Source organism: Talpa europaea (genome assembly GCF_964194135.1).
Source record: "Talpa europaea genome assembly, chromosome: 5".
Taxonomy (NCBI): domain Eukaryota; kingdom Metazoa; phylum Chordata; class Mammalia; order Eulipotyphla; family Talpidae; genus Talpa; species Talpa europaea.
The window spans coordinates 88921341-88946734 of NC_140071.1; the positions used below are offsets into that span (position 1 = coordinate 88921341).

Genomic DNA, 25394 nt, shown 5'->3' on the forward strand with positions numbered 1-25394 from the left:
TCTCACTGCCCGCACCTCTGGCCTGTACCCCAGCTCTTGTATGCATAAATAAATAAACCTTAAAAAAAGGGGGGGGCCTCCCTGGTGGTGCAGGAAGTTGAGCGCAGAGCTATGAAGCTCTCTGCAGCCTCTGTAGTGCCTGTTCGATCCCTGCCAGCCTCGGAGCAACCCACATGGCGAGCAGACCTCTCCTGTCTCACCCGCTGCTCCCCTCAGCAGTACATTTCAGTCTGCCTGTTCTGTTCCCTGCTGTCTCTGGTGAATCCTCTCACCCTCCCCCCAATCTGGCCTGTACCCCGGTTCTTGTATAAATAAAATCTTTAAAAAAAAAAAAAGGAACCAGGGAGTATGCAGGTACAAACAGGCCACAGAGAAAAACAGAAAAGAGCTGTGGTGCAAGGATTTATCCTGTATGTTCCTGTATGTTAGAGACAGATCTGGGTACTGCCAGCATGGATTCACTGAAACCATGGAGCTGAAAAGGAGCATGTGAAGAGTGAGAAAGGCTACAGTGGCACTAAATGTAAAGCAAACATACAAATGGGAAAGAAAGAAACACAATGCCATGATCTGGCAATATAGAAGTTTTGAGAATGTAGATGGCAATTTCAAATGCTATAGATAGGACTTAAGATGAAAATGGACAAGCTTCCACTGTGTGGAAGAAACACCAATTCAGCCTGGAACAAACTATCTGGATGCTTATAAGAGAAAAACTCTTATTTAATGCATTGTCACATACAGTTTTGGGGTCGCTTTATTTTAACAGTTGAATTGGTATCATTACTAATATATCTTACATGCAAATAACAGCAATTCTGAAGGAGCAGGTAAACACACTGAAAAATGAGCAAGAATTTTTTTATGTGAAATTTTTGAGTACATAATTTTATTTTTGAAAATAATTTCAAAAAGGGTAAACAATATGATGGAGGTCAGCCAAATCCTCTGCTGTTGTTGATAGCTACTTGAAGCGCTTCTTCCACTCTTTCCATTGTGGAATATTTAGGGAGGTAGAGAACACTAAAACATGTCTGTGCTCTTATGGGATCTTTTTCATTCAAATTTTCAGGACAGCAAAATGTTATCTTCATGTTCTTTAAACCTTTTACTTGAATTCTGTCAGTTCCTGTAAGAAACACTAAAAATAGGATAGCATTGAGTGGTCTGCTTCACAGAGATCAAAATTTATATAGCAAAAATGTGTTTATTCAAAAACAATTATCGAGGGTCCTCCCTGGTGGGCCAAGGGGCTAAATCTCAGCTCTGTGAAGCCATCCGCAGCTACAGCTTGCACGAGTTCGATCCCCAGCCAGGGATATAACCCACATGGTGCAGCAGACCTCTCCTGTCTCACCTGCTGCTCCCCTCAGCAGTGTGATTCAGTAGATCCACCTGTTCTGCTCCCCACTCTGTCTCTAGTGAGTCTTCTCACTCCCGGACCTCTGACCTACACCTCAGCTCTTGTATGCATAAAATAAATAAAACATAAATCTTTTAAGTAAAACTATCACTATGTGCAGATGATATGATAATATAGAGAACCCCAAAAACTCCACAGAAAAACTAATCAAGCTAATCAACCAGTTTAGTAAAGTAGCAGGATACAAAATCAACACACAAAAATCAGTAGCCTTGGGCATCCCCTGGTGGCGCAGTGGTTGAGCACTGGGCTGCGAAGCTTCCTGTGGTCTCTGCAGTGCCGGTTCGATCCCTGGCCACCGGCGAGGGTCCCACATGGCGCGCAGACCTCTCCTGCCGCCCGCCCTCTGCTCCCCTCAGCAGTGTACATCGGTCCTTCTGCCTGCTCTGCTCCCCGCTCTGGCTCTGATGAATTCTCTCACCCTCCCGTGCTTCTGACTGTACCCAGTGCTTGTATAAATAAATAAATAAATTAAAAAAAAAATCAGTAGCCTTCCTATACACAAACAATAAATCTGAAAAAGAAATCAATAAAATCATCCCTTTTATTATTGAAACAAAAAAAAAATCAAATACTTGGGAATAAACCTAACAAAAGAGGCAAAGGACCTATACAAAGAAAACTATAAAACAATGTTAAGAGAAATAAAAGAAGACACCAAGAAATGGAAAGACCTCCCCTGCTCATGGACTGGAAGAATTAACATTATCAAAACGGCCATCCTACCAAAAGCAATTTACAGATTCAATGCTATTCCAATAAAAATTTCAATGAAATTCTTCAAAGAAATAGAACAAATATTGGGCCTCCCCGGTGGCGCAGCAGTTGAGTGCTGGGTTGTGGGGCTGCCCGCGGCCTCTGCAGCACCGGTTCGATCCCCGGCTGCTCCCCGGCCACCGGAGGAGGGTCCCACATGGCGCGCAGACCTCTCCTGCCACCCGCTGCTCCCCTCAGCAGTGTGCTTGGGTCCTTCTGCCTGCTCTGCTCCCCGCTTTGGCTCTGGTGAATTCTCTCACCCTCCTGCGCTTCTGACTGTACCCAGTGCATGTATAAACAAAACAAAACAAACAAATAAATAAATAAATAATGCCTCTATAAAAATATATATATATTATATAAAAAAAAGAAATAGAACAAATATTGATGAAATTCATATGGAGCCATCAAAAGCCCCGAATAGCCATAGCTCTCCTGAAAAAAAAAAAAAAAAAAAAAAAAAAAAAAGGGAATGGAGGCATCACACTCTTAGACTTCGATTAGACTTCGAACTATACTACAAAGCCTTAATAATCAAAACTGCATGGTACTGGAACAAGAACAGACACACAGACCAATGGAACCGAATAGAAAATCCAAAAATAAACCCACACATTTACGGTCAACTAATCTTTGACCGGAGCAAAGAATATGCAATGGAGCAAAGAAAGTCTGTTCAATAAATGGTGCTGGGAAAACTGGGTTGCTACATGGAAAAGAATGAAGCTTGACTATACCTCACACCATGCATAAAAACCAACTCAAAATGGATTAAAGAACTAGATGTAAGACCTGAAACCATACAATATATAGAAGGAAATATAGTTAAAACATTACATGACATAACCTCAGTAATATCTTTAAAGACACATCACTCAAAGCAGTCATAGTGATGAAAAAGATAAAACAGATGGGACTACATCAAATTAAAGCGCTTCTGTAGAGCAAAAGAGACAGTCACCAAAACAAAGAGACAACCCACTGATTGGGAGAAAATTTTTGCACACAACACTAATGATAAAGGACTGATCACAAAACTCTACAAAGAGCTGATGAGATTCAACAAAAACAAAAACAAACTAAACAACCCAGTCAAAAAATGGGCAGAAGAGCTAAAAAGGAACTTCTCCAAAGAGGAAATGCAAATGGCCAACAGGCATATGAAAAAATGTTCAACATCACTTGTAATCAGAGAAATGCAAATCAAAACTACAATGAGATACCATCTTACACCAGTGAGAATGGCACATATTAAAAAACTAGCAACAAATTGTTGGTGAGGATGTAGAGAAAAAGGAACTCTCGTGCACTGCTGGTGGGACTGCAAACTGGTCCAACCACTATGGAGAGCTGTGTGGAGATTCCTCAATCTGCTAAAAATGGAGCTTCCATATGATCCAGCAATTTCACTCCTAGGTTTTTACCCAAAGGACACAAAAACTAATTCAAAAGGGCACCTGCACCCCTATGTTTATAGCAGCACTATTTACAATAGTTAAGCTATGGAAACAACCCAAATGCCCAAAAATAGATGACTGGATCAAGAAGATGTAGTACATATACATAATGGAATATTAGTCAGCAATCAAAAAAGATAAACCCATGCAATTTGCAGCAACATGGATGGAGCTAGAAGGGATCATGCTCAGCGAAATAAGCAAGAAAAAGAAAAATACCAGATGGTCTCACTTATAGCAGGAATTTAGAAAACCTAAATAAGGGACCAGGAAAAAGACTAATTATAATAAAGTAAAAATCAAAATCAACAAGCAATTATAAACCAGAGATACACACTATGGTGGGGGGGCTGTGGGGGGGAGGAGAAGGAAATAGGATTAAAACAAGGGTGGTGGGAATTGTACAGGGACTATAACCAAGATGAAAATGCATGCATTGTATAAAAATGAAAAATGGTGTAAAAAATATATAAAATTAAAAAAAAATAAATTCAGACCATCAGATATTTCCTTAAGGGATGAGGTCATTTCATTCTCTGAAGATTATTGGTGACTTTAAATTATTTATTGTATTTCATAATTAGTATTTCCTCAATGGGGTTGTTTAAAAAAATCATGCAGATTATAAGTATTTTGTTAGATTTTTTTTTTTAACTTCCAGACGATAAGGCAGTAACCTTTGAAATTATAATGTTGTCTGAACCAAAACCTGCTGGTAATAGACTATGTTTTCTATTTAAAAAAAAAAAAATCTTAAAAAAAAAAAAAAAACAATTACGGAGGGCCCATGTGCAGAGTCCCACCATATCGATGACCATTTCATGACAAAATCTGACACACTGTCTTTGCTCTTAAGCACCTCACCATCTGGTTGGGAATATTAGTTTCTTATGCAGAAAAAAGACAAACAGAAAGAGAAAAGTTAAATGGTAAGAGACACACACAAGATGCCATGGAATCTGATGCTATGGTGGAACAGGGAGAGACTCAGACTGGGATGATGGAAAGACCTCCGAAGAATCCTGAAATCAGGGTACCTTTAAGAAGGAAAAGGTTCAGGGCCTCCCCGGTGGCGCAGCGGTTGAGCGCTGGGTTGCGAAGCTGCCCGCGGCCTCTGCAGCGCCGGTTCAATCCCCGGCTGCTCCCCGGCCACCAGAGGAGGGTCCCACATGGCGCAGACCTCTCCTGCCGCCCGCTGCTCCCCTCAGCAGTGTACTTCGCTTCTGCCTGCTCTGCTCCTCGCTCTGGTGAATTCTCTCACCCTCCCGCGCTTCTGACTGTACCCAGTGCATGTATAGACAAGCAAACAAACAAATAAATAAATAAATAAAAAACATGCCTCTATTAAAAAAAAAAAAAAAAAAAATTAAACAACAAAAAAAAAAAAAATTATAAAAAAAAAAAAAAAAAAAAAAAAAAGAAGGAAAAGGTTCAGAAAGCCAACAAAGGGATGGATGAAGGTTAAGGCAGTGCAAAGAGTCCCAGAAAGCCTGGGAATGGGCGGATGCAGGGTGTACAGAATTTGGAACTGCCGGGTTAGAATAAAAACTTCCTCTAGAAGGTAACACTGGAAAGTTAGGATGGGCTTAGAATCCAAGCATCTTCTAATATATATGCTATCCACAAACATAAGAACAAGATAAATATTTCTCAAAAATAAGTAAGGAAATGGAGTAAGAAAATGAGAAAGTCATGAAACAAGTCTCAGGAAAAGCTCCAAGTAAGCATAAACTGAGTTCAACATCTGGAAGGTGACAAACTAAAACCATTACATAGCTTGGCTAATCCCACAGGACCTAGATAATTAAATGATGGCACAAGCTACAGAAGAAGGCTCAGTATTTAATTTGGGCAAAAAAAGCAGGGCTGAACAAGCAGGGCTGAAATCAAAGCGGAGAGAGACCTACACTAACATGTTTTTTTGATATTGGGACAACCTGGCATAAAGGATATTCACCTGGGCTAGGAGTGGCTATTACAGTATGATTTATTACAAACAGTGCTTATCACAAACAAGATTTTTTTTTTATTCCATAAATAAGACCCAAGATTAGAGATCTACTCCTGATAAAATACTCACCAAGGAATTTTTTCTTTTCTTCCAAAGTCAATTTGTGTAAAGCCTTCCAAAACATCACTATGGTGGGATGTGAATTGTCATATCCTTGTTCATAATGTGCATTCTAGAGAAAAAAGCACACACACAAAAATATTTGGGAAATAGAAACAAAATTTAAATTCGAACTATGGCCTCTATATGCACCTGTGTTGTAAGGTTCGAAAAGAAACACTCCTGGGTCTCCCCGGTGGCGCAGTGTTTGAGCGCTGGGTTGCGAAGCTGCCCGCAGCCTCTGTGGCGCCGGTTCGATCCCCGGCTGCTCCCCGGCCACCGGAGGAGGGTCCCACATGGCGCGCAGACCTCTCCTGCCGCCCGCTGCTCCCCTCAGCAGTGTACTTCGGTCCTTCTGCCTGCTCTGCTCCCCGCTCTGGCTCTGGTGAATTCTCTCACCCTCCCGCGCTTCTGACTGTACCCAGTGCATGTATAAAACAAACAAACAAATAAATAAATTAAAAAAAAAAAAAAAGAAAAGAAACACTCCTGCACGACTGCCCCAAGACAACAGTCCACACCACGAGGCAGCTGGGAATGCCTAGGTAGCTGCTGACTGACTGTGTGGCCGTGGTCTGAGGTGGTCTGGGAGTAGCTCAGAAATTACATCAAGTACCTGCACAGGAAGTCCTCCCTATATACGTGGCTGACATGTCTCCTCCAGCTCCCCATAAAAATTGATTACCCTGTGTCTCCCCTGGACCCTGTTCCTCCTGCTCTTGTCACATTATCAATCACACTTGTGTGTTATTACTAATAAATAGCAAGAGGGCTGCTCCCTGAGCAGCCGTCTCGCCTTGCAAACCTGCTCCACAACTAAGCGAGCCCTCAGTTTATTCCCCGGGACACACTGTCGTGTTCGTTCCTGACTCAACACTACAACTTGGCCCTTACAATGTACCTTTTCAAATGTTTCCCAGTCATAATCTGTATTTCCAATAATCACGTCCTTTAGTTCTTCAGGTTCAAAAAATTCAATGATATCCTTGTCACACACTTTGTAAAATCCTCTTTGAAATTCCTCATAAACTGCCATTACAGAGATGTTGAAGATGTAACTGACACACTTAGAAACGTAGTCTCTCCTTTAATGAAACAAAAAACAGTGTCAGCAACTGAAATATACTGAACAAAGCGGGGTGGGCATTTGGGGGAGAGCTAAAATACCTAACATTGAGCATAAACCATGTGCCATGGACAGTTATTTTCCATATATTTATATAACAATCTAACTTTGAGGCAGATTCCTACGCCATTTTAGTGAGAAGACAGCTGAGATATTGTGATGTTACATGATCGTTCAAGGTTACCGTTAAGAGAATCAACACAGATTAGCATACAGAAAATTTGGAATAATTAAATCTGACCTGCTGGCAGAGATCAGCTCTGGGGAATAAGTTTGAAAGATATGAGAAATTTCCTATTAATTTTATACTCTTCTGCAAAGTCTGTATTTGGCAAAGTGAGTTGCTAATATTATTTGTGGGTAAACACAAAGAGTAGATTTGCAATTCTAGTTAACTAGAAAAGTCAGATAACATACAAAAACAGATCTAGCTACAAGTTTGCAAATCTGAATTAAGACTCCAGAGGCCTGGATTAAAGAGAAGGGAAACTCGCAGAAAGGGAGTCCAGCACTTTAATTGCAATTTTTTCCTTTGAGCACCTTTGCCTATATTTTATGGAAAGGGCCAGGTAAAAAGTAAAGAGACATGTCTACCAATAACACTATGGATAAACTGGGCCATATTCATAAATTATACTACAGAACTAGAAATGTTCTCTTTCTCCATTGATGCATTTATGATTTGTATACTTTTCTGTATACTTCAAAACAAAGTTTCTTTAAAACAAAGATTAAAAAATTAAAGAAAAAGAAAAAGGGGCGGAGCAACATGGCGGCGAGGAGACGCTGCGAGTAAGATCTCCCATTAAAAAAAGTTAATAGGGAGGAAAAGCGGCAGGTCCCAGTGAGAACTGGGACACGGAAGATAAACGGACGACTCCAGCAAACTGCCCGAAGAAGAAAGTTGCCATAAAAGAGGACGAGAAGGGAGGGAAGCGCAGAACCCTGCTCCCCTCCCCCGCCCACAGAGGCGGCACTCTCCGACCGGCAGAGACCAGGGAAACAACAAACCAAAACGCCCAACAAGAAAAACGGATGCAGCAAGCGGGACTGTGAGTGGAAAGGAACTATTTCAGCCACCACACCCCGTGAACGGGAGCTGAGGCGAACCCTGCAGGATCCGCCGCGGAGGTGAGCTCCACGCGCCATTAAAAAGAGAGCCCCGCCCACCAGGAGGAGACCAGCACCAGCACACAGCCCCGGCCGCCCGGTAAGCTTGCGCGAAAGCGGCGCTCGGATTGCAGCTGCCCAGGCCCCTGTGCCTGCGACCTAGGCTTGCGGGGAGACGGCGGAGGCCCTCCCTGAGTGAGCAGGAACAAGGTGCCCAGGCAGGGGAGCGGGATTCAAAAGGCGCCATTCCCGCGCCACTGATCTGGGCTACAGCCCGCGTCCTGGAACTGAGGGCTTTGGAACTGAGACCCGGGCGAGGCCCTCCCTGAGTGAGCAGGAACAAGGCGCCCAGGCAGGGGAGCGGGATTCAAAAGGCGCCATTCCCGCGCCACTATTCTGGGCTACAGCCCGCGTCCTGGAACTGAGGGCTTTGGAACTGAGACCCGGGCGAGGCCCTCCCTGAGTGAGCAGGAACAAGGCGCCCAGGCAGGGGAGCGGGACTCAAAAGGTGCCATTCCCGCGCCACTGATCTGGGCTACAGCCCGCGTCCTGGAACTGAGGGCTTTGGAACTGAGACCCGGGCCGAGGCCCTCCCTGAGTGAGCAGGAACAAGGCGCCCAGGCAGGGGAGCGGGATTCAAAAGGCGCCATTCCCACGCCACTGATCTGGGCTACAGCCCGCGTCCTGGAACTGAGGGCTTTGGAACTGAGACCCGGGGCACGAAATTAGGGGCGTGGGTTCCCCACGACGGTGGGGCACAAGGCAGACACAGCACCCCAAAGCTGTTGAGGTGTACCCTACCATCCCCGCTCTGCTCCCTGTCCCACGGGGTGGAAAATCAGCTCCCCAAGGGCTCTAGGAGAGATCTCTGGTGCCACCTAGCGACTTGACCCCAGCACAGGCTACTGAAGGAGCTAGTGGCCAGCTGGGGAGTTAGCCCACACCGGGCCCCTTCTGAACAAGTAGTCTGAGCCCACAGGGAGAGCGAGCACCCACAGCCGGGGCAGACCAGGCGCGCAGAAGAGTGTGCCTGAGACCAGAAGCACAGGGAGTGTGTCCCACATCACCATTTTAGAACAGGGACATTTCTTCAGTAAAGACTACCTGCAGAAGGCTTCCTCAGGAGCCAGAGGTGAGCGGGGGAAGTTCGCCCACGCCAGACCCCCTCTGGCCTGCAGTCCAAGCCCAGAGGGAAGCAGGAACCCACCGCCGGGGCAGACCAGGCGCACAGGGGAGTGTGTCCCCACATCGGCATTTTAGAACAGGGACCTTTCTCCAGTAAAGGCTGCTTGAAACTGACAGATGACTCCTGGAAGAACCAGAGGGGAACAGAGAAGCCCACCCAAGATGCCGGCAAGTCCCAACAACACAGTGTCCCAACGCATACGGCAAATTAGAAAACAGACAGTAGGGAGGAGAAGAACCACACGCAACCTAGCAACTCTCCAGAGAAAAAGCACACCACAAAAAGAAAGCCAGCCCCCAGACTGCAACGACAATAACTTGGAAGAATTTCTGAGCCTTCCAGAAAGAGAATTTAAAATTGCCGTGATTAAAAAACTGACAGAAGTCATAAAGGAAAACAATGATAAGGGAAAAATAATCAACGATCAGAAGAATGCAATTGAGTCCCTAGAGAGGGAAAACAATGGTCAGAAGAAAGAAATTGAGTCCCTAAAGAGGGAAGTAAAAGAAATGCAGGAGATCAAAGAATTAATGGAAGAACTAAAGAATTCTGGGAAAAGCAATGAAAGCAGAATAGATGAAATGGAAGAACGAATAAGTACTCTTGAAGACACAGAAATAAAAAGAACCAAAACAGAGAAGGAAAGAGAAGTACGAAGGAAAAAGAACGAAGAAAGACTTCGGGAACTATCTGACTCCATGAGGAAAGGAAATATAAGAGTTATAGGAATACCAGAAGGAGAGGAGAGAGATGTAGGAACAGAGAAAATATTCAAAGAGATAATTGAAGAGAACTTCCCAAATGTGAAGAAGGAGCTGAAAATTGATATACAAGAAGCAAGAAGAACACCAAACTTCCACGACGAAAGGAAAAATACAGCAAGACACATAATAGTAAAGCTCCCAAGAATCCAGGACAAGGAAAAAATAATGAAGCTGGCAAGAGGGAAGAAACAGATAACATTCAAAGGACAACCAATCAGGCTGACATCAGACTTCTCCGAAGAAACACTACGGGCAAGGAGAGAGTGGAGGGACATAGTCAACAGACTCCAAGAAAACAGATGCCAACCAAGAATACTCTATCCCGCAAAGCTCTCATTCCTCTTTGAAGAAAGAATATGGACCTTCCCAGACAAACAGAAACTCCGGAATTTCATTGCAACTAAACCCCCACTCCAAAAAATACTACAAGGAGTCCTAAAGCCAGAACCTCAGAGCGACGAATAACAATGAAAGAAGGCCAAAAAAAAAAAAAAAGTTATTAAAAGAATAAATAAATAAAATCAAAGGAAAGACAAACACAATGGCAAATACAGATGTTAACATATCAATATTAACTCTAAATGTAAATGGACTAAACTCTTCAATAAAAAGACACAGAGTTGCAGCCTGGATTAAGAAACAAAACCCAACCTTTTGCTGTCTCCAGGAAACACATTTAGCTACAAAAGATAAAAATAGGCTCAAAGTTAAAGGATGGAAAACAATCCTACAAGCAAATGGACCAAAAAAGAAAGCAGGAACAGCTATACTTATATCAGATAAAACAGATTTCAAACTCAAAAAGATAAAAAGAGACCCCAATGGTCACTACATTATGATCAAGGGGACAATACTTCAAGAAGAAATAACACTCATTAACATATACTCACCAAACGAAGGAGCACCAAAATATATCAGACAACTGTTGTCCTCTCTGAAAACAGACATCAGAGAAAACACATACGTAGTGGGAGACTTCAACACACCACTATCAACAATGGATAGATCAACAAGACAAAAAATAAGTAAAGAAACCAAAGCTCTAAATAAAGACCTAGAGCAATTGGGCTTAACAGACATCTATAGAACACTAAACCCCAAAAAAATGGAGTACACATTTTTCTCAAGCGCACACGGATCATTCTCCAGGATCGATCACATACTGGGGCACAAGACAAACATCAACAGATACACCAAGATTGAAATCATATCAACCATCTTTTCTGACCATGAAGGCATCAAACTAGAAATAAACCATAAAAAGAAGGCAAGGAACTTTCCTACCTCATGGAGATTAAAAACCACACTACTGGAAGACCATTGGACTAATGAGGAGATCAAAGAAGAAATTAAAAAATTTTTTGAATTGAACGACAAGGAGGACACCAATATCCTAAATGTATGGGATGCAGCAAAAGCAGTAATAAGAGGAAAATATATAGCAATAGAAGCTCACATCAAGAAACAAGAAAGAACGCAAAGAAACAACCTAATCTCGAAGCTCAAAGATCTAGAAAAAGAACAACAAAAAAACCCCAAAACCAGTAGAAGAAAAGAAATAATAAAAACCAAAGCAGAAATAAATGAAATTGAAACTAAAAAAACAATCCAAAAGATCAATGAAACCAAGAGCTGGTTCTTTGAAAAAATCAATAAAATAGACAAACCCCTAGCCAGGCTCACAAAGGAAAAAAGGGAGAAAGCACAAATAAACAGGATCATCAATGAAAGAGGAGAAATCACAACGGACACAGCAGAAATCAAAAGAATAATCAGTAACTACTATGAACAGTTATATGGAAACAAGTTTAACAATCTAGAGGAGATGGACAAATTCCTACAACTCTACAATCACCCAAAGCTAGATAAAGAAGAAATAGAACACCTAAACAGACCAATTACAATTAGCGAAATTGAAATGGTAATCAAAAACCTCCCCAAAAACAAAAGCCCAGGACCTGATGGATTTACAAATGAATTCTACCAAACATTCAGAGACGAATTAGTGCCTATCCTTCACAAACTCTTCCAAAAAATTGAGAAGGAAGGGACAATACCAAACACGTTCTATGAAGCCAACATTACACTAATACCAAAACCGAACAAGGACAACACAAAAAAGGAAAACTACAGGCCAATCTCCCTAATGAACACTGATGCAAAAATCCTCAATAAAATTTTAGCTATCAGAATCCAACAATGTATCCATAAGATAATTCACCACGACCAAGTTGGATTCATTCCAGGGGCACAAGGATGGTTTAACATCCGAAAATCAATCAACGTTATCCAACACATCAACAAAAAGAAATATAAAAACCATATGATAATATCAATAGATGCTGAGAAAGCTTTCGACAAAGTACAACACCCATTCATGATAAAAGCCCTTGAAATTCTTGGGATACAAGGAACATACCTCAACATCATAAAGGCCATCTATGACAAGCCAACAGCCAGTATCATTCTCAATGGTGAAAAGCTGAAAGCAATTCCATTAAGATCTGGAACAAGACAAGGATGTCCACTCTCACCATTGCTTTTCAATATAATACTGGAAGTCCTAGCCAGGGCAATAAGACAAGAGAAAGACATCCAAGGAATCCAAATAGGAAAAGAAGAAGTCAAACTATCACTATTTGCAGACGATATGATATTATACATAGAGAACCCCAAAAACTCCACAGAAAAGCTAATTCAACTCATCAATCAGTTCAGTAAAGTGGCAGGATACAAAATCAACACGCAAAAGTCAGTAGCCTTCCTATACACAAACAATAAATCTGAAGAAGAAGAAATCAAAAAGACCATCCCTTTTGTTATTGAAACAAAAAAAATCAAATATTTGGGAATAAATCTAACAAAAGAGGTAAAGGACCTATACAAAGAAAACTATAAAACACTGTTAAAAGAAATAGAAGAAGACACAAAGAAATGGAGAGACATCCCCTGCTCATGGATTGGAAGAATAAACATTATTAAAATGGCCATCCTTCCAAAAGCAATATACAGATTCAATGCTATTCCAATCAAAATTTCAATGTCATTCTTCAAAGAAATAGAACAATTATTGATGAAATTCATATGGAATCACAAAAAACCCCGAATAGCCAAAGCTCTCCTGAAAAAAAAAGAAGGGAATGGAGGCATCAGACTCCCAGACTTCAAACTATACTACAAAGCCATAATCATCAAAACCGCATGGTATTGGAACAAGAACAGACATACAGACCAATGGAATCGAATAGAAAATCCAGAAATAAACCCACAGGTTTATGGTCAACTTATCTTTGACAAAGGAGCAAAGACTATGCATTGGAGCAAAGAAAGTTTGTTCAATAAATGGTGCTGGGAAAACTGGGTCGCTACATGCAAAAGAATGAAGCTTGACCACCACCTCACACCATACACAAAAATCAACTCAAAATGGATTAAAGAACTAGACATAAGACCTGAAACCATAAAATATATAGAAGGAAATATAGGCGAAACACTACGTGATTTGCACATCAAAGACATCTTTACAGACACATCACCCAAAGCTGTGATAGTGAAGGCAAAGATAAACAGCTGGGACTATATCAAATTAAAGAGCTTTTGCACAGCAAAAGAGACAATAACAAAAACAAAGAGAAACCCCACCAACTGGGAGAACATTTTTGCACCCAACACTAATGATAAAGGACTGATCACAAAAATCTGCAAAGAGCTGATGAGACTCAACAACAACAAAGAAAATAATCCAGTCAAAAAATGGGCAGAAGAGCTTAAAAGAAACTTCTCTGAAGAGGAAATGCAAATGGCCAACAGGCATATGAAAAAATGTTCAACATCTCTTGTCATCAGGGAAATGCAAATCAAAACTACCATGAGATACCATCTTACACCAGTGAGAATGGCGCATATTAATAAAACTAGCAACAACAAATGTTGGCGAGGGTGTGGAGAAAAAGGAACTCTTCTGCACTGTTGGTGGGAGTGCAAACTGGTCCAACCACTGTGGAAAGCTGTGTGGAGATTTCTGGACCTACTAAACATAGAGCTTCCATATGACCCAGCAATTCCACTCCTAGGTATTTACCCAAAGGACACAGAAACATCAATTCCAAAGAACACCTGCACCCCTATGTTTATAGCAGCACTGTTTACAATAGCTAAGCTTTGGAAACAACCCAAATGCCCAAAAATAGATGACTGGATCAAGAAGATGTGGTACATATATACCATGGAATATTACTCAGCATTCAAAAAAGATAAACACATGCAATTTGCTGCAACATGGATGGCGCTGGAAGGGATCATGCTCAGCGAAATAAGCCAAAAAGAAAAAGAAAAATACCGGATGGTCTCACTCATAGCAGGAATCTAGAAAACTTAAATAAGGGACCAGGAAAATGAATAACTATAAGAAAGTGAAAATCGAAATCAACAAAAAACTATGAACCAGAGACACTTTTAGGGGGGCGGGGGCGGGAGGGGAGGGATTGGGGTCAGAATGGGGGGCTGCAATTGTATGGGGAATATAACAATAAAATTTATAAAAAAAAAAAAAAAAAAAAAAAATTAAAGAAAAATATTTGGCTTAGGTCAGAATGCTCACAAGATACTGCTTTTGCTATTCTGATCAACAAGTATCAGAGGAACATTCTATCATCTCAACTGTCTAGTTAGAAATGACATCCCATGTAAGTTGTCGTAAAATCAAGATACCACAATAATTTCTTTTACAAATAACTACTACCATGGACGAGGCACTGCAGGGACCACTCTGGGCACTGGATATCAAGTGGAGAGAAGACAGAGCAAGTGCCTACCATTATGCAGCTCGTTACAGTGGGGGAAACAGTAAGTAAGCAGGTAAATACTAAAGATAGGTAATTAGTGACATGAAAAGAGAAAGTAAAATAGGATAAGGAGAATAAAAAGTGAGAAGTTAGTGTATAATTCTAGACAGGCCTCACTGAGAAAACATTTCCCTTCCCCATAAAGAACATTAACTCTATGAATTGCACATATAAACACAACACACACCAACTTCACTGTTTTATTGAAAAATGATTAATTTGTAGTTGAACATTATAATAAAATTAGTGAAAGATTTTTTTAGAGTAGCAAAACTAAAAACAAAAACATGTCATTTATTTGTACTTACTTGTTAGTCTGGTTGACAATTCTGTAACTTTCATTAGGAATTAAGTCCACATCATTTTTATCCCAATGCACCTGTAAAATAAATGAACTCAAAATCCCAAACAATTTTTCATCAAAGAAGCACTTTGAAGGCACACCAGTTTTCTTCAAGAATTTGTAAAAATGTACATTTCTGTCATAGAAACTGGCAAGAAATGTACCAATAAAAATTATCATCTTATGCAAAATGAAAACTGAATTAAAAACAAAAACCTTAAATTATTTTAATTGATCATACTGAAAAAGGCAATCAAAAAATACAAAATCTCAATATTCACTTTCTGCTATACTGACCTAGTACGGTAGATTTTCAAAAAACAAATGCCCACAAATTCCTCCCATACTCATATTAGACCCCTTTGCAAGGTGATTTTCTAACACCTTTCATCAAAATGTCAGTTTTTCCTGGCCTTAAACCTGCTTGGATCAATGGGATCTGAGAGAAGCAAGAGCTTTAAAGGAAGCTTGTACACATTGGACTTGGCTATCTCATCCTGCTCTCTGTAACCCTGACACCATTGTGTGAGGAAGCCTCATCTACCTCCAGAGAATAAGAGGCCACTGGAACAGAGATAAGTTGCAGCAATGGACATCCCATAAAGCAAACAGTCTGCCAATAATCTGGCAAACCAGTGAGGCCATTTGAGACTATTGAAGCCTCACCAAGCTGCCCAGACCCCAAAATCCACAGAACCACATTTCTTGTTTTAAATTATTAAATTCAGGAGTTGTCTGATATATAACTGCTACATTTAGCTCATGAAAAATGAGAAAAAAAAAATCTTTTCCACTATCTTAATTCACAAGTTGTTTCTTTATTAGAATAAAGGGTGACATATTTAGGTAAGTATGTAAAAGGTTAATCAAATTAAATCTGATTTGTAATATTGTCTTCTTACTCACATTATAAAGGACAAAAAATACTTCCTCAAAGTCATTGCCGTCATAATCCAGAAGTGTTTGCAAACTCCTAAAGAACAAATTCATTTTGTTTTTAAAAAGTGACAATAACTAGATATATCATCTAAATTAAATTGTCAAATGCATGGCTCTTATGAAGGTGGGGAGTCAGGTACACCCCACAGCACCTATTTCTCTACGTATTGTTTACATAGGGCCAGATCGCAATTTAGAGTTGATTTGCAGGGCCTCCCTGTGGCACAGCGGGTTGAGCACTGAGCTGTGAAGCTGTCTGCAGCCTCTGCAACGTGGGCTTGATTCCCGGCTGGCCAGGGAGAAACCCAAATGGCATGGCAGACCTCTCCTGCCTTGCCAGCTGCTCCCCTCAGCAGTGTCTTTGGTCCATCTGCCTGTTTTGCACCCCACTCTGTCTCTGGTGAATTCTCTCACCCTCCCACACCTCTGACTGTACCCCAGTTCTTGTATAAATAAATAAATCTTTAAAAAAAAAAGTTGATTTGCAATCCTGCAGGGTCCACACCTGATTCCCAGCTCTCTTTTCTCCATCCTGACTTAATTTACCTGCATTGTACAATTACCTAATTATAGGTTTCTATTTAGAAAAGGATTGCTTACATATATACTTACTTTAACTTAAGCTTTTGAACTTTACTTACAGAATAGATCTCCCTTTAAATAACAGGTAGCACTTAGGAAATTTAAATGAAGAATGAATTGGTTCAAGGAATGAGTTGGTCAAAGGACCGTCATAGTACCTCATGTTCCAATATTATCAAACTTAAGACAAATCTGAAATTTGACTATATTACTGTTTCAAGGCAACTGTGATAATAGAGGTTATATAAGACCATTCTCTGGTATCAGTCTTTTCATATTTCTATCCTTCTGTCCTATGGTACTTTATACACACTTTTAAAGTAATGGTCTCATATTGCATTATTTGCTCCTTCACTCATTTATTCTTTCAACAAACATTTATTAAACAGTCATGTGGCAGCTATAAGAGATGTGAAGGTGAAACGAACACATTACTGTCAACAACCACTGAGACTAGTTGATATAATAGGCAGATGAAAGTGGCACCTGCTGTGTAGTGAGACAGGTACAAGCAGAAACTGTAACTGGCACAGGTATAGCTTATAAGAGTTTAGTTAATGTCTTCCATAGATATGTAAAGATGGGGGAAGCCTCTAGGAGAAGGTGGAATTCAAGCTGACTTTTTCCCTATTGAATCTGTTATTCCAGTACTGTGACAAAACAGATCACATTTTATTCACTGTTTTGTCTGGGGAGAGTGATGGGAGCTCAGGAGAAAATTGGATTTTATCATGATACTCTGTCATTTTATGTTCATGTATGGCTTATTTACTTATTTACAGGTATGTTAATGAATAACACCTGTGAACATACCTCCCCAAACTAGTACTTAAACATATCTTGTACATACGTATATGGGTATCTACATATAGGGGTTTTCCTACCACCCCCAAAATGTGTTACAAATAACTACCCAATTCAGAAGTGTCTTTTCTCACATAGAAATTCTTAAATCTTATCATAGCTAAAATTGGCAATCTTTTCTTCAATGTCGGCACTTTTTAGGTCTTAAGAAATGAGGAAATGAATTAATATATTTGTCCATATTTTCTGAATTTTATATATTTTCCCCCAACACTCTCCCTTATACCTCTTTGGCCCTTTCTCTTTTCCCCCCTTCCCTATATGCCTGGAAGCCTCACTTCGTTTACAAGTGTCTCCTAGACTTTACAAGTATTTTGCTTGGATGAATCATCTACTATGTAAACATTAAGTATTTGTCTTTGTCATTCTGACTTGCTATACTAGACCAAATTCCATTATATACATTCCATTTTTCTGCAAACAGCAACATTTTTTCTTTCTCTATGGTTGAATAATAGTGCCCTGTGTGGATATCCATTTTCTTGACCCAATCTTCTATCAGCATGTACTTTGGTTGTCCCCATGTCCGAGCTATAGTAAATAATGCCATGATATTGCAGAGGATGTAATTTTTTAAGTTGATGGCTTTATGTTTCTTGAATAGATGTCCAAGAGTAGGGATACTGGTTCATACAGTATTTCCATTTTCACTTTTTAAAGTAAATCCAGATCACTTCTAAAATAGTGTATCAGTTTACATTCCTGCCAACAGAGTAGTAGAATTCCTTTTTCTGCATTCTCTCTAGCACTTGTGTCAGTGGTCTTTTTAATATCTGCCACCCACACAGGTGTGAGATGATGGCTCATGGTGGTTGAGACCTATATCACCTCCCTTATTAAAAGCAATAATGAACCATTTCCCATGTATTTATGGCCTTCTTGATATTCTCTTTGGTGAAATGATCTGCTGCCCACTTACTAAGAGCGTGGTTTAAAAAAATGAAATATAGTGGTTTGTTTTAGAACATTGTTCATTTTTGGGCAATGTGTGATTTCTCCCCTCAGGTGTGATCACTGTAGTTCTCCCACCACCAAAACACCCATGGCCCATCACCATATTCCCTTGTGCTCTTCCCCCCAGTTTTCACCTCTCCCAGCCTTTCTTTTTGGATGCCTCACATCTATGGTCAGTTTTCCAGGTTTGTTTTTGTCTGATGTTTTGTTTTCTATATTCCACATATAATGAAACCATCGGATATTTATCTTTTTTCTTCTGATTAATTTCCCATAGCATAATCCCTTCCAGCTTCATCCATGTTGCCACAAATGGCATGAGCTTGTCCTTTTCGATCACTTTCTTGATCCATTCATCTTTTGGGAAATTCACACTGTTTTCATATTTTGGCTATTGTAAATAATGCTGCAATAAACATAGGGTTGTAGGATTCCTTTTGAATTAGTGTTTTTATGTTCTTTGGATGGATTTCTATGAGTGGAATAGATGGGTTGTATAGCAGCTCCATTTTTAGTGTTTTAAGGAATCTCCACACAGCTTTCTATAATGGCTGAACTACTTTACAGTCCAACCAGAAGTATAAGAGAGATCTGTTTTTTTCCACATCCTCATTAGCACTTATTTCCAGTTTTTTTTTTTTTTTCTGAAGATTTATTTATTTATGCATACAAGAACTGGGGGGTAGGCCAGAGGTGTAGGGGGTGAGAGGATTCACCAGAGACAGAGTGGGGAACAGAACAGGCTGATTGACTGAAATACACTGCTGAAGGGAGCAGCGGGTGAAAGAAGATGTCAGCTGTGCCATGTGGATTAGCTCCCTAGCTGGAGATTGAACATGCGCTGCAGAGGCTGCTGATAGCTTCATAGTGCTGCGACTTAACCCTTCGCACCACCAGGGAGGCCTTCCAGATTTTTTAATATGAGCCATTCTCACTAGTGTCAGGTGGTATTTCATTATAGTTATGATTTGCAATTCCCTGATAACAAGTGACGATGAACACTTTTTCATATGCCTGTTGACCACTTACATTCCTTTTTTTTTTTAAAGATTTATTTATTTATTTGTACAAGCACTGGGTACAGTCAGAAGCGTGGGAGGGTGAGAGAATTCACCAGAGCCAGAGCGGGGAGCAGAGCAGGCAGAAGGACCGAACTACACTGCTGAGGGGAGCAGCGGGCGGCAGGAAAGGTCTGCGCGCCATGTGGGACCCTCCTCTGGTGGCCGGGGAGCAGCCGGGGATCGAACTGGCGCTGCAGAGGCTGAGGGCAGCTCCGCAACCCAGCGCTCAACCACTGCGCCACCGGGGAGGCCCTACATTCCATTTTTGGAGAAGTGTCTATTTAGCAGTTTGATATAGTCAAGTGGGTGTTTTTTAAAAATGGTTGAATAAGTTTTTGTATATCTTGAATATTAAGCCCTTGTCCATTATGTATTGTGTGACTATTTTCTGCTTCTTGATCTTTTAATATTTCCTTTTTCTGTGTAAAAGCTTTACACTGAAGGTCATACCAAGGGTTTATTTTTGCTTTATTTTCCTTTAAGCAACTGTTAATTTATTATCTTAATTTTTTCCCTTCCCATTTACAATTTGTATAAAAATGCAACAGAAATTTGTATGTAACCTGTCAATTGCCACTTGGCAGCATCCATGTATTGCTTCGAATAGATTTTTGGTGGAAATTTTAGGGTTTTCAATATAAAGCATCATATCACCTGTGAAAGTAGTTTCACTTCTTATACAACCTGGATTTCTTTTATTTTCTGTTATCTGATTAAACAGACAAGGCTGATGACAGTCTTGTCTTGTTCCTGACCTTAAAGGGAAAGTTTTCAGTTTTTCATGAATAAGTATTATTTTAGTTATAGATTATTCCATTGGCAACTTAATATCTTTTTATTCCCACCTTGTGTAGAGTTTTTATATAAAGGGGTGCTGAATCTTATCCAATACTTTGTCTTTTGATACCATCACATGATTTTCATCCTTTCTTTTGTTGTTGCTATATATTACATTGATTTATGTATATGTAATCATCCTTGTATCCCTCAAATAAATCACACTTGGTACAGATATATCATACTTATAATGCATTGTTGACTTTTATCTGCTAGTATTTTATTGAAAATTTTTGCATCAATATTCATCAAGGATATTGATCTTCACTTTTCTTGTCCTGCTTGTTCTTAGGGTAATGTTGGCATCATAAAATGTATCAGGGAACACTCCCTTTTCTTGTGTTTTCTGAGATAATTGAGCAAGATGGGTACAAGTTCTTCTTTAAAAGTTTGATAGACTCACTTGTAAAACCATCTGGGTCCCATGATTTTTTGGGTGGGAGATTCTTTATTACTTTTTGAATTTCCATGATTGTGACTGATTTTTTCAACTCTTCTGTTTCTTCCTCATTTAGTCTTTTTTTTTCCCCCCCCAAAGATTTTATTATTTATTTATTTATACAAGCACTGGGTATAGTCAGAAGCACAGGAGGGTGAGAGAATTCACCAGAGCCAGAGGGGGGAGCAGAGCAGGCAGAAGGACTGAAGTACACTGCTGAGGGGAGCAGCGGGCAGCAGGAGAGGTCTGCGCGCCATGTGGGACCCTCCTCCGGTGGCCGGGGAGTGGCTGGGGATTGAACCAGCGCTGCAGAGGCTGGAGAGGTCTGCGCGCCATGTGGGACCCTCTTCTGGTGGCCGGGGAGTGGCTGGGGAACGAACCAGCGCTGCAGAGGCTGCGGGCAGCTTCGCAACCCAGCACTCAACCGCTGCGCCACCGGGGAGGCCCCTCATTTAGTCTTATAAACTGTATCATTCTAGTAATCTGTCTATTTCTTCAGAGTATCAAATGTATTTGTATGTATGTATTCATAGTAATCCCCAGTGATCCTGTTTTTCTATGCCACCTGTGGTAATTTCTCCTCTTTTATTTCTGATTATGTTCAGTGTTTTCTCTCTTCTTTGTTAGTTAGGTTAGTCTATTTTATCTTCTCAAAGAACCCAGCCTCTTAGTTTCACTGATCTTTTGTGTACTCTTTTTGATTTCTAGTTCATCTATTTCTAATTTTTACTTCTTTCCTTCTGCTAAATTTAGGTCTTGTTGGGCCTCCCCGGTGGTACAGCGGTTGAGCGCTGGGTTGCAAGGCTGCCAGCGGCCTCTGCAGTGCCGGTTCGATCCCTGGCTGCCGGGCGAGGGTCCCACATGGCGTGCAGATCTCTCTTGCCACCTGCTGCTCCCCTCAGCAGTGTACTTCAGTCCTTCTGCCTGTTCTGCTCCCCGCTCTGGCTCTGGTGAATTCTCTCACCCTCCCGCACTTTTGACTATACCCATTGCATGTATAAATAAATAAATAAAATCCTTAAAAAAAATAAATTTAGGTCTTGTTTATTCCTCTTTTTGAAGACATTTTAGATGCAATATTAAGCAGTCAAGTGGGGGTTTTTCTTGCCTCTTGATGTGGGCCTAGATTGCAATTATCTTCCTTTTTTTTTAAAAAAAATTATTTATTTATACAAGCATTGGGTATAGTCAGAAACGCAGGAGGGTGAGATAATTCACCAGTGCCAAAGGGGGAATAGAACAGGCAGACTGACTGAAATACACTGCTAAGGGGAGCAGTGGGCGCGGCGGGAGAGGTCTGTTGCACCATGTGGGACCCTCGCCGGTGGCCGGGGATTGAACCGGCACTGCAGAGGCTGTAGGCAGCTTCGCAGCCCAGTGCTCAATCGCTGTGCCACCAGGGGAGGCCCTATCTTCCTTCTTTAGATTGTCTGCCGCATCCTATAGATTTTGGTAGCTTCTATTCTCATTTTTCATTAGTTTCTAGGTATTTATTTTATTTCTGCTTTAATTTCCTTATTAATCCAATAGTTATGTAAGGTGCAGGACCCTCTTACATATTTGTCAATTTTTTTTATGGATATGTAGAAATGGGACATTAAACCTTTCTATTATGTATACTGCCTTTGTGGGTGTGTGAAGTGGTAGTTGTCTTTTAACTTGGTAGTAAGTTCCACTTCAAAGATAATCCTATAGAACATTATAAATGAACATCGTTTATAGACTTCACACCAAGGTATAACCTGTGCTGTTCATAACTGGTTTTACACAAATAAAGTTCAAAGACAAAATATTGAGGCCTAATCACAAGAAAAAAGTTAACTTGTCTTAATAATTCTTGTTAAAGTTCAGACTTACTGAAAGTACCTAGGATGCTACTGTTGAACATGAAAATATTAGGGGTGTGTGTGTGTATGTAGGGGTGTGTGTGTGTGTGTGTGTGTGTTTAGATACTTATCTGTGTTAGACAGGTTCTGAAAAAGAAACTATGCTTACTTACTTTCCCAAAACAGGACTTAGTTCCTTCAAGTCTTCCAGTGATGGTGCTTGGTTCAAAAGTTTCTTAAAAAGAGCCAATGGGAAAGGGATGTTGGCAACATTGCAATTAAACAGGGAAAGTCCACATAGAACGCCAAAGAAGAAATAGCTCTTCTTCTCAAATTTAGGCTGAAAGAGAAAAAAAATTAATGTATTGTGAATTTTTATTAGCACAATGGGGAGTACTTACATTAGGTAAAATTTTATTCCCCCATTGTGCCAAATCAAGTTATAAATTAAAACCAAAAAGCATGACAATTATATTTGGTCATGAAGTCAGTTAAAATCCGTTACAGTTCTGTTTACAAAAACACTAACAAGATTAGAAACACATTAAAATTAGTAAGCTAAAGTGCTTATAATTTCTTCTTTTCATAGGCTTTGTCTTCACATTTATCAGGAAAAACAGAACTGAAACAAAAAATGAGTGCCTGAGGAAGGAAGGGTTCATTTTTAAGTATTCATTCTCTAAAAACAACACTTAACTGTATAGAAAGACATGGGAACCCACGGAAAGTAGACTCCATTTTAAAGAAAATAATCACTTCATAAGAACTGAAGTTTGCCTCCACAATTACATTTATAACTCCTCTCCTACTATAAAATAGTAGAGGAATCTAATTGTCGATGGCATGTAATACCATGATTTTCTACCTTGTGACACCATAAGCAAAGCTATGAGGACTAACCCTGACAGGAAACCACATGCAGGAAGCATCTTCAGGATATGTGAACATCCCATATTCTGGCCGGGTCATCTCTTCAAACAAACAATGGAAAAACTCTGCCTTGACCCCTCCAAAGTCATGTCCAATTTCTCCACTAAATGAAACCTGAGGAAACAGAATAAATAACACATTACTTTCAGGGTTCTGCACCGCTGTATGTTAAATCTCACTTAATATAATAGTAATAGCTAAGGTCAATTGTGGTAAGCATCTTATTATATCTTCTCATTAATTCTGTAGGACAATGAAGTTTCAAGAATTATAATTTTTAAAGAATTTGAAATTTCCCATAGTTGTATAACTGGTACAGCTTAGTCTGTCAACCCTTAGAGCCTGAGATCTTTACCATCAAATTGACCTCAACTGGCATTACTACTATAGCCATAAAGTACAGTGAGTATAATGGAAATTATTATAAATAAATCATGTTAGATTTTTCAAATATCAGAAAATGGCATGCATAAATATTGGTTATTCCCTTTATTTTATTGTTTACTCCCTACAGAGAGAGAGTACCTGTTGTTAACACCCATTTGATTTCTCCCCAAGATGATTATCATAACCCATCTCATCTTTGTTCTTTCAATTACTTGCTCTATTCCTGCCTTTCCTTCTTGTAATCTTCACTTCATTTTACAAATGTGTTAAGCTCTCTCTTATCCTTAAAGGAAAACAAAACAAAGCTCAGCACCACTGTCTCCAACACAGACAGTCGGGCTCCTCCTACTCTAGGCTGGCAAAATTCAAAGAAGAATGATGCAAACTCCCCAAACCCACTGCTCTTCCCAAGTACTTCTAAGGAGAGCAAGAACCTATGAACCTCCAATTCCAAGGGCTTTTCTCATGTGTCATTCCCTAGGTTTGACAATTCCACACACTGACCCATCTCTTCTTCCTTGCATTCTCTTATTACACACTATTTACATCTCTCTCTCTTCTTATTCCTGCTGCGTTAAGGCTAGAATTTCCAATGGTCTATGCTCTCATACTCTATTTTGTCTCTATGGATTTTATTTAATGCTCTTTTCTCTTTAAACTTCATTTATCACAAGCTGGCACTTAACCTTCGTATCCATCCTTCTTTTTGATGATTAACACAACCTTTTCATCTGGATGTTCCACTACCACCTCCAGATAGCTCCTTTTAAGGATTCTGTATTTAGACGAATGTCTCTTCCATTTAAACTTCAGGGACTTAATTAAATTAAGACTAGGTATCAAATCCTCACTGTGCCCCTCTATGGGCCAACTCCTTGATCTCACAAGTCTCAGTTTCCTCACATCATCATCAGAAAGATTAAATGGGATAACACATATAGAGGGTAAATAAAGACTAGTCAAGCTTTTATGACGCTGGCCTCTGTGGCTATCACCTTTGGCCTTGAATGCAGAAGGCGTTTGGGAGCTTGGGCTGAGGGTACGCATGCTTGATGGTGGACACCTGGAGTATGGTGTGAGCATGTGTAGTGGGCACACCTGAAGCTGGAGGCGGAGGATATAAATGCGGCATCACACAGACAAGTACAGCCGAATGGCTACCATGAGAAAATGCCAATGAGGGACCTCCCTGGTGGCGCAGGAGTTAAAGACAGTGCTATCAAGCTACTGCCAGCTACTACATGAGTTCAATCCCTAGCTGGCCAGGGAGGTGATGCCCACTGCTCCCCTCAGCAGTGTATTTCAGTACATCTGCCTGTTCTGCTCCCCATTCTCTGGTGAATCCTCTCACCACCTGCACCTCTGGCTTACACCTCAGTTCCTATATGCATAAATAAATAAAACTTAAAAAATAAAGAAAAGAAAACGCCAGTGAGAGCCCCAAGAAAAAGCGTAC

At 40.3% G+C, this 25394-nt stretch overlaps 1 protein-coding gene across 1 annotated transcript in view; it reads right to left on the reverse strand.

The window, feature by feature from the left end:
• Positions 1–935: 935 nt before the first annotated feature.
• Positions 936–25394, reverse strand: part of HERC5 (HECT and RLD domain containing E3 ubiquitin protein ligase 5) — a gene marked incomplete at its 3' end in the record, with an annotated part of 58858 nt that continues 34399 nt past the window's right edge. The window contains exons 17-23 of the mRNA XM_084234270.1: positions 23522–23665; positions 22795–22961; positions 16026–16092; positions 15085–15155; positions 6648–6831; positions 5717–5819; positions 936–1141 (exon numbers count right to left, since the gene is read on the reverse strand). Coding sequence (XP_084090396.1) covers positions 936–1141; positions 5717–5819; positions 6648–6831; positions 15085–15155; positions 16026–16092; positions 22795–22961; positions 23522–23665 — 942 coding nt within the window. The remainder of the gene's footprint in view (positions 1142–5716; positions 5820–6647; positions 6832–15084; positions 15156–16025; positions 16093–22794; positions 22962–23521; positions 23666–25394) is intronic.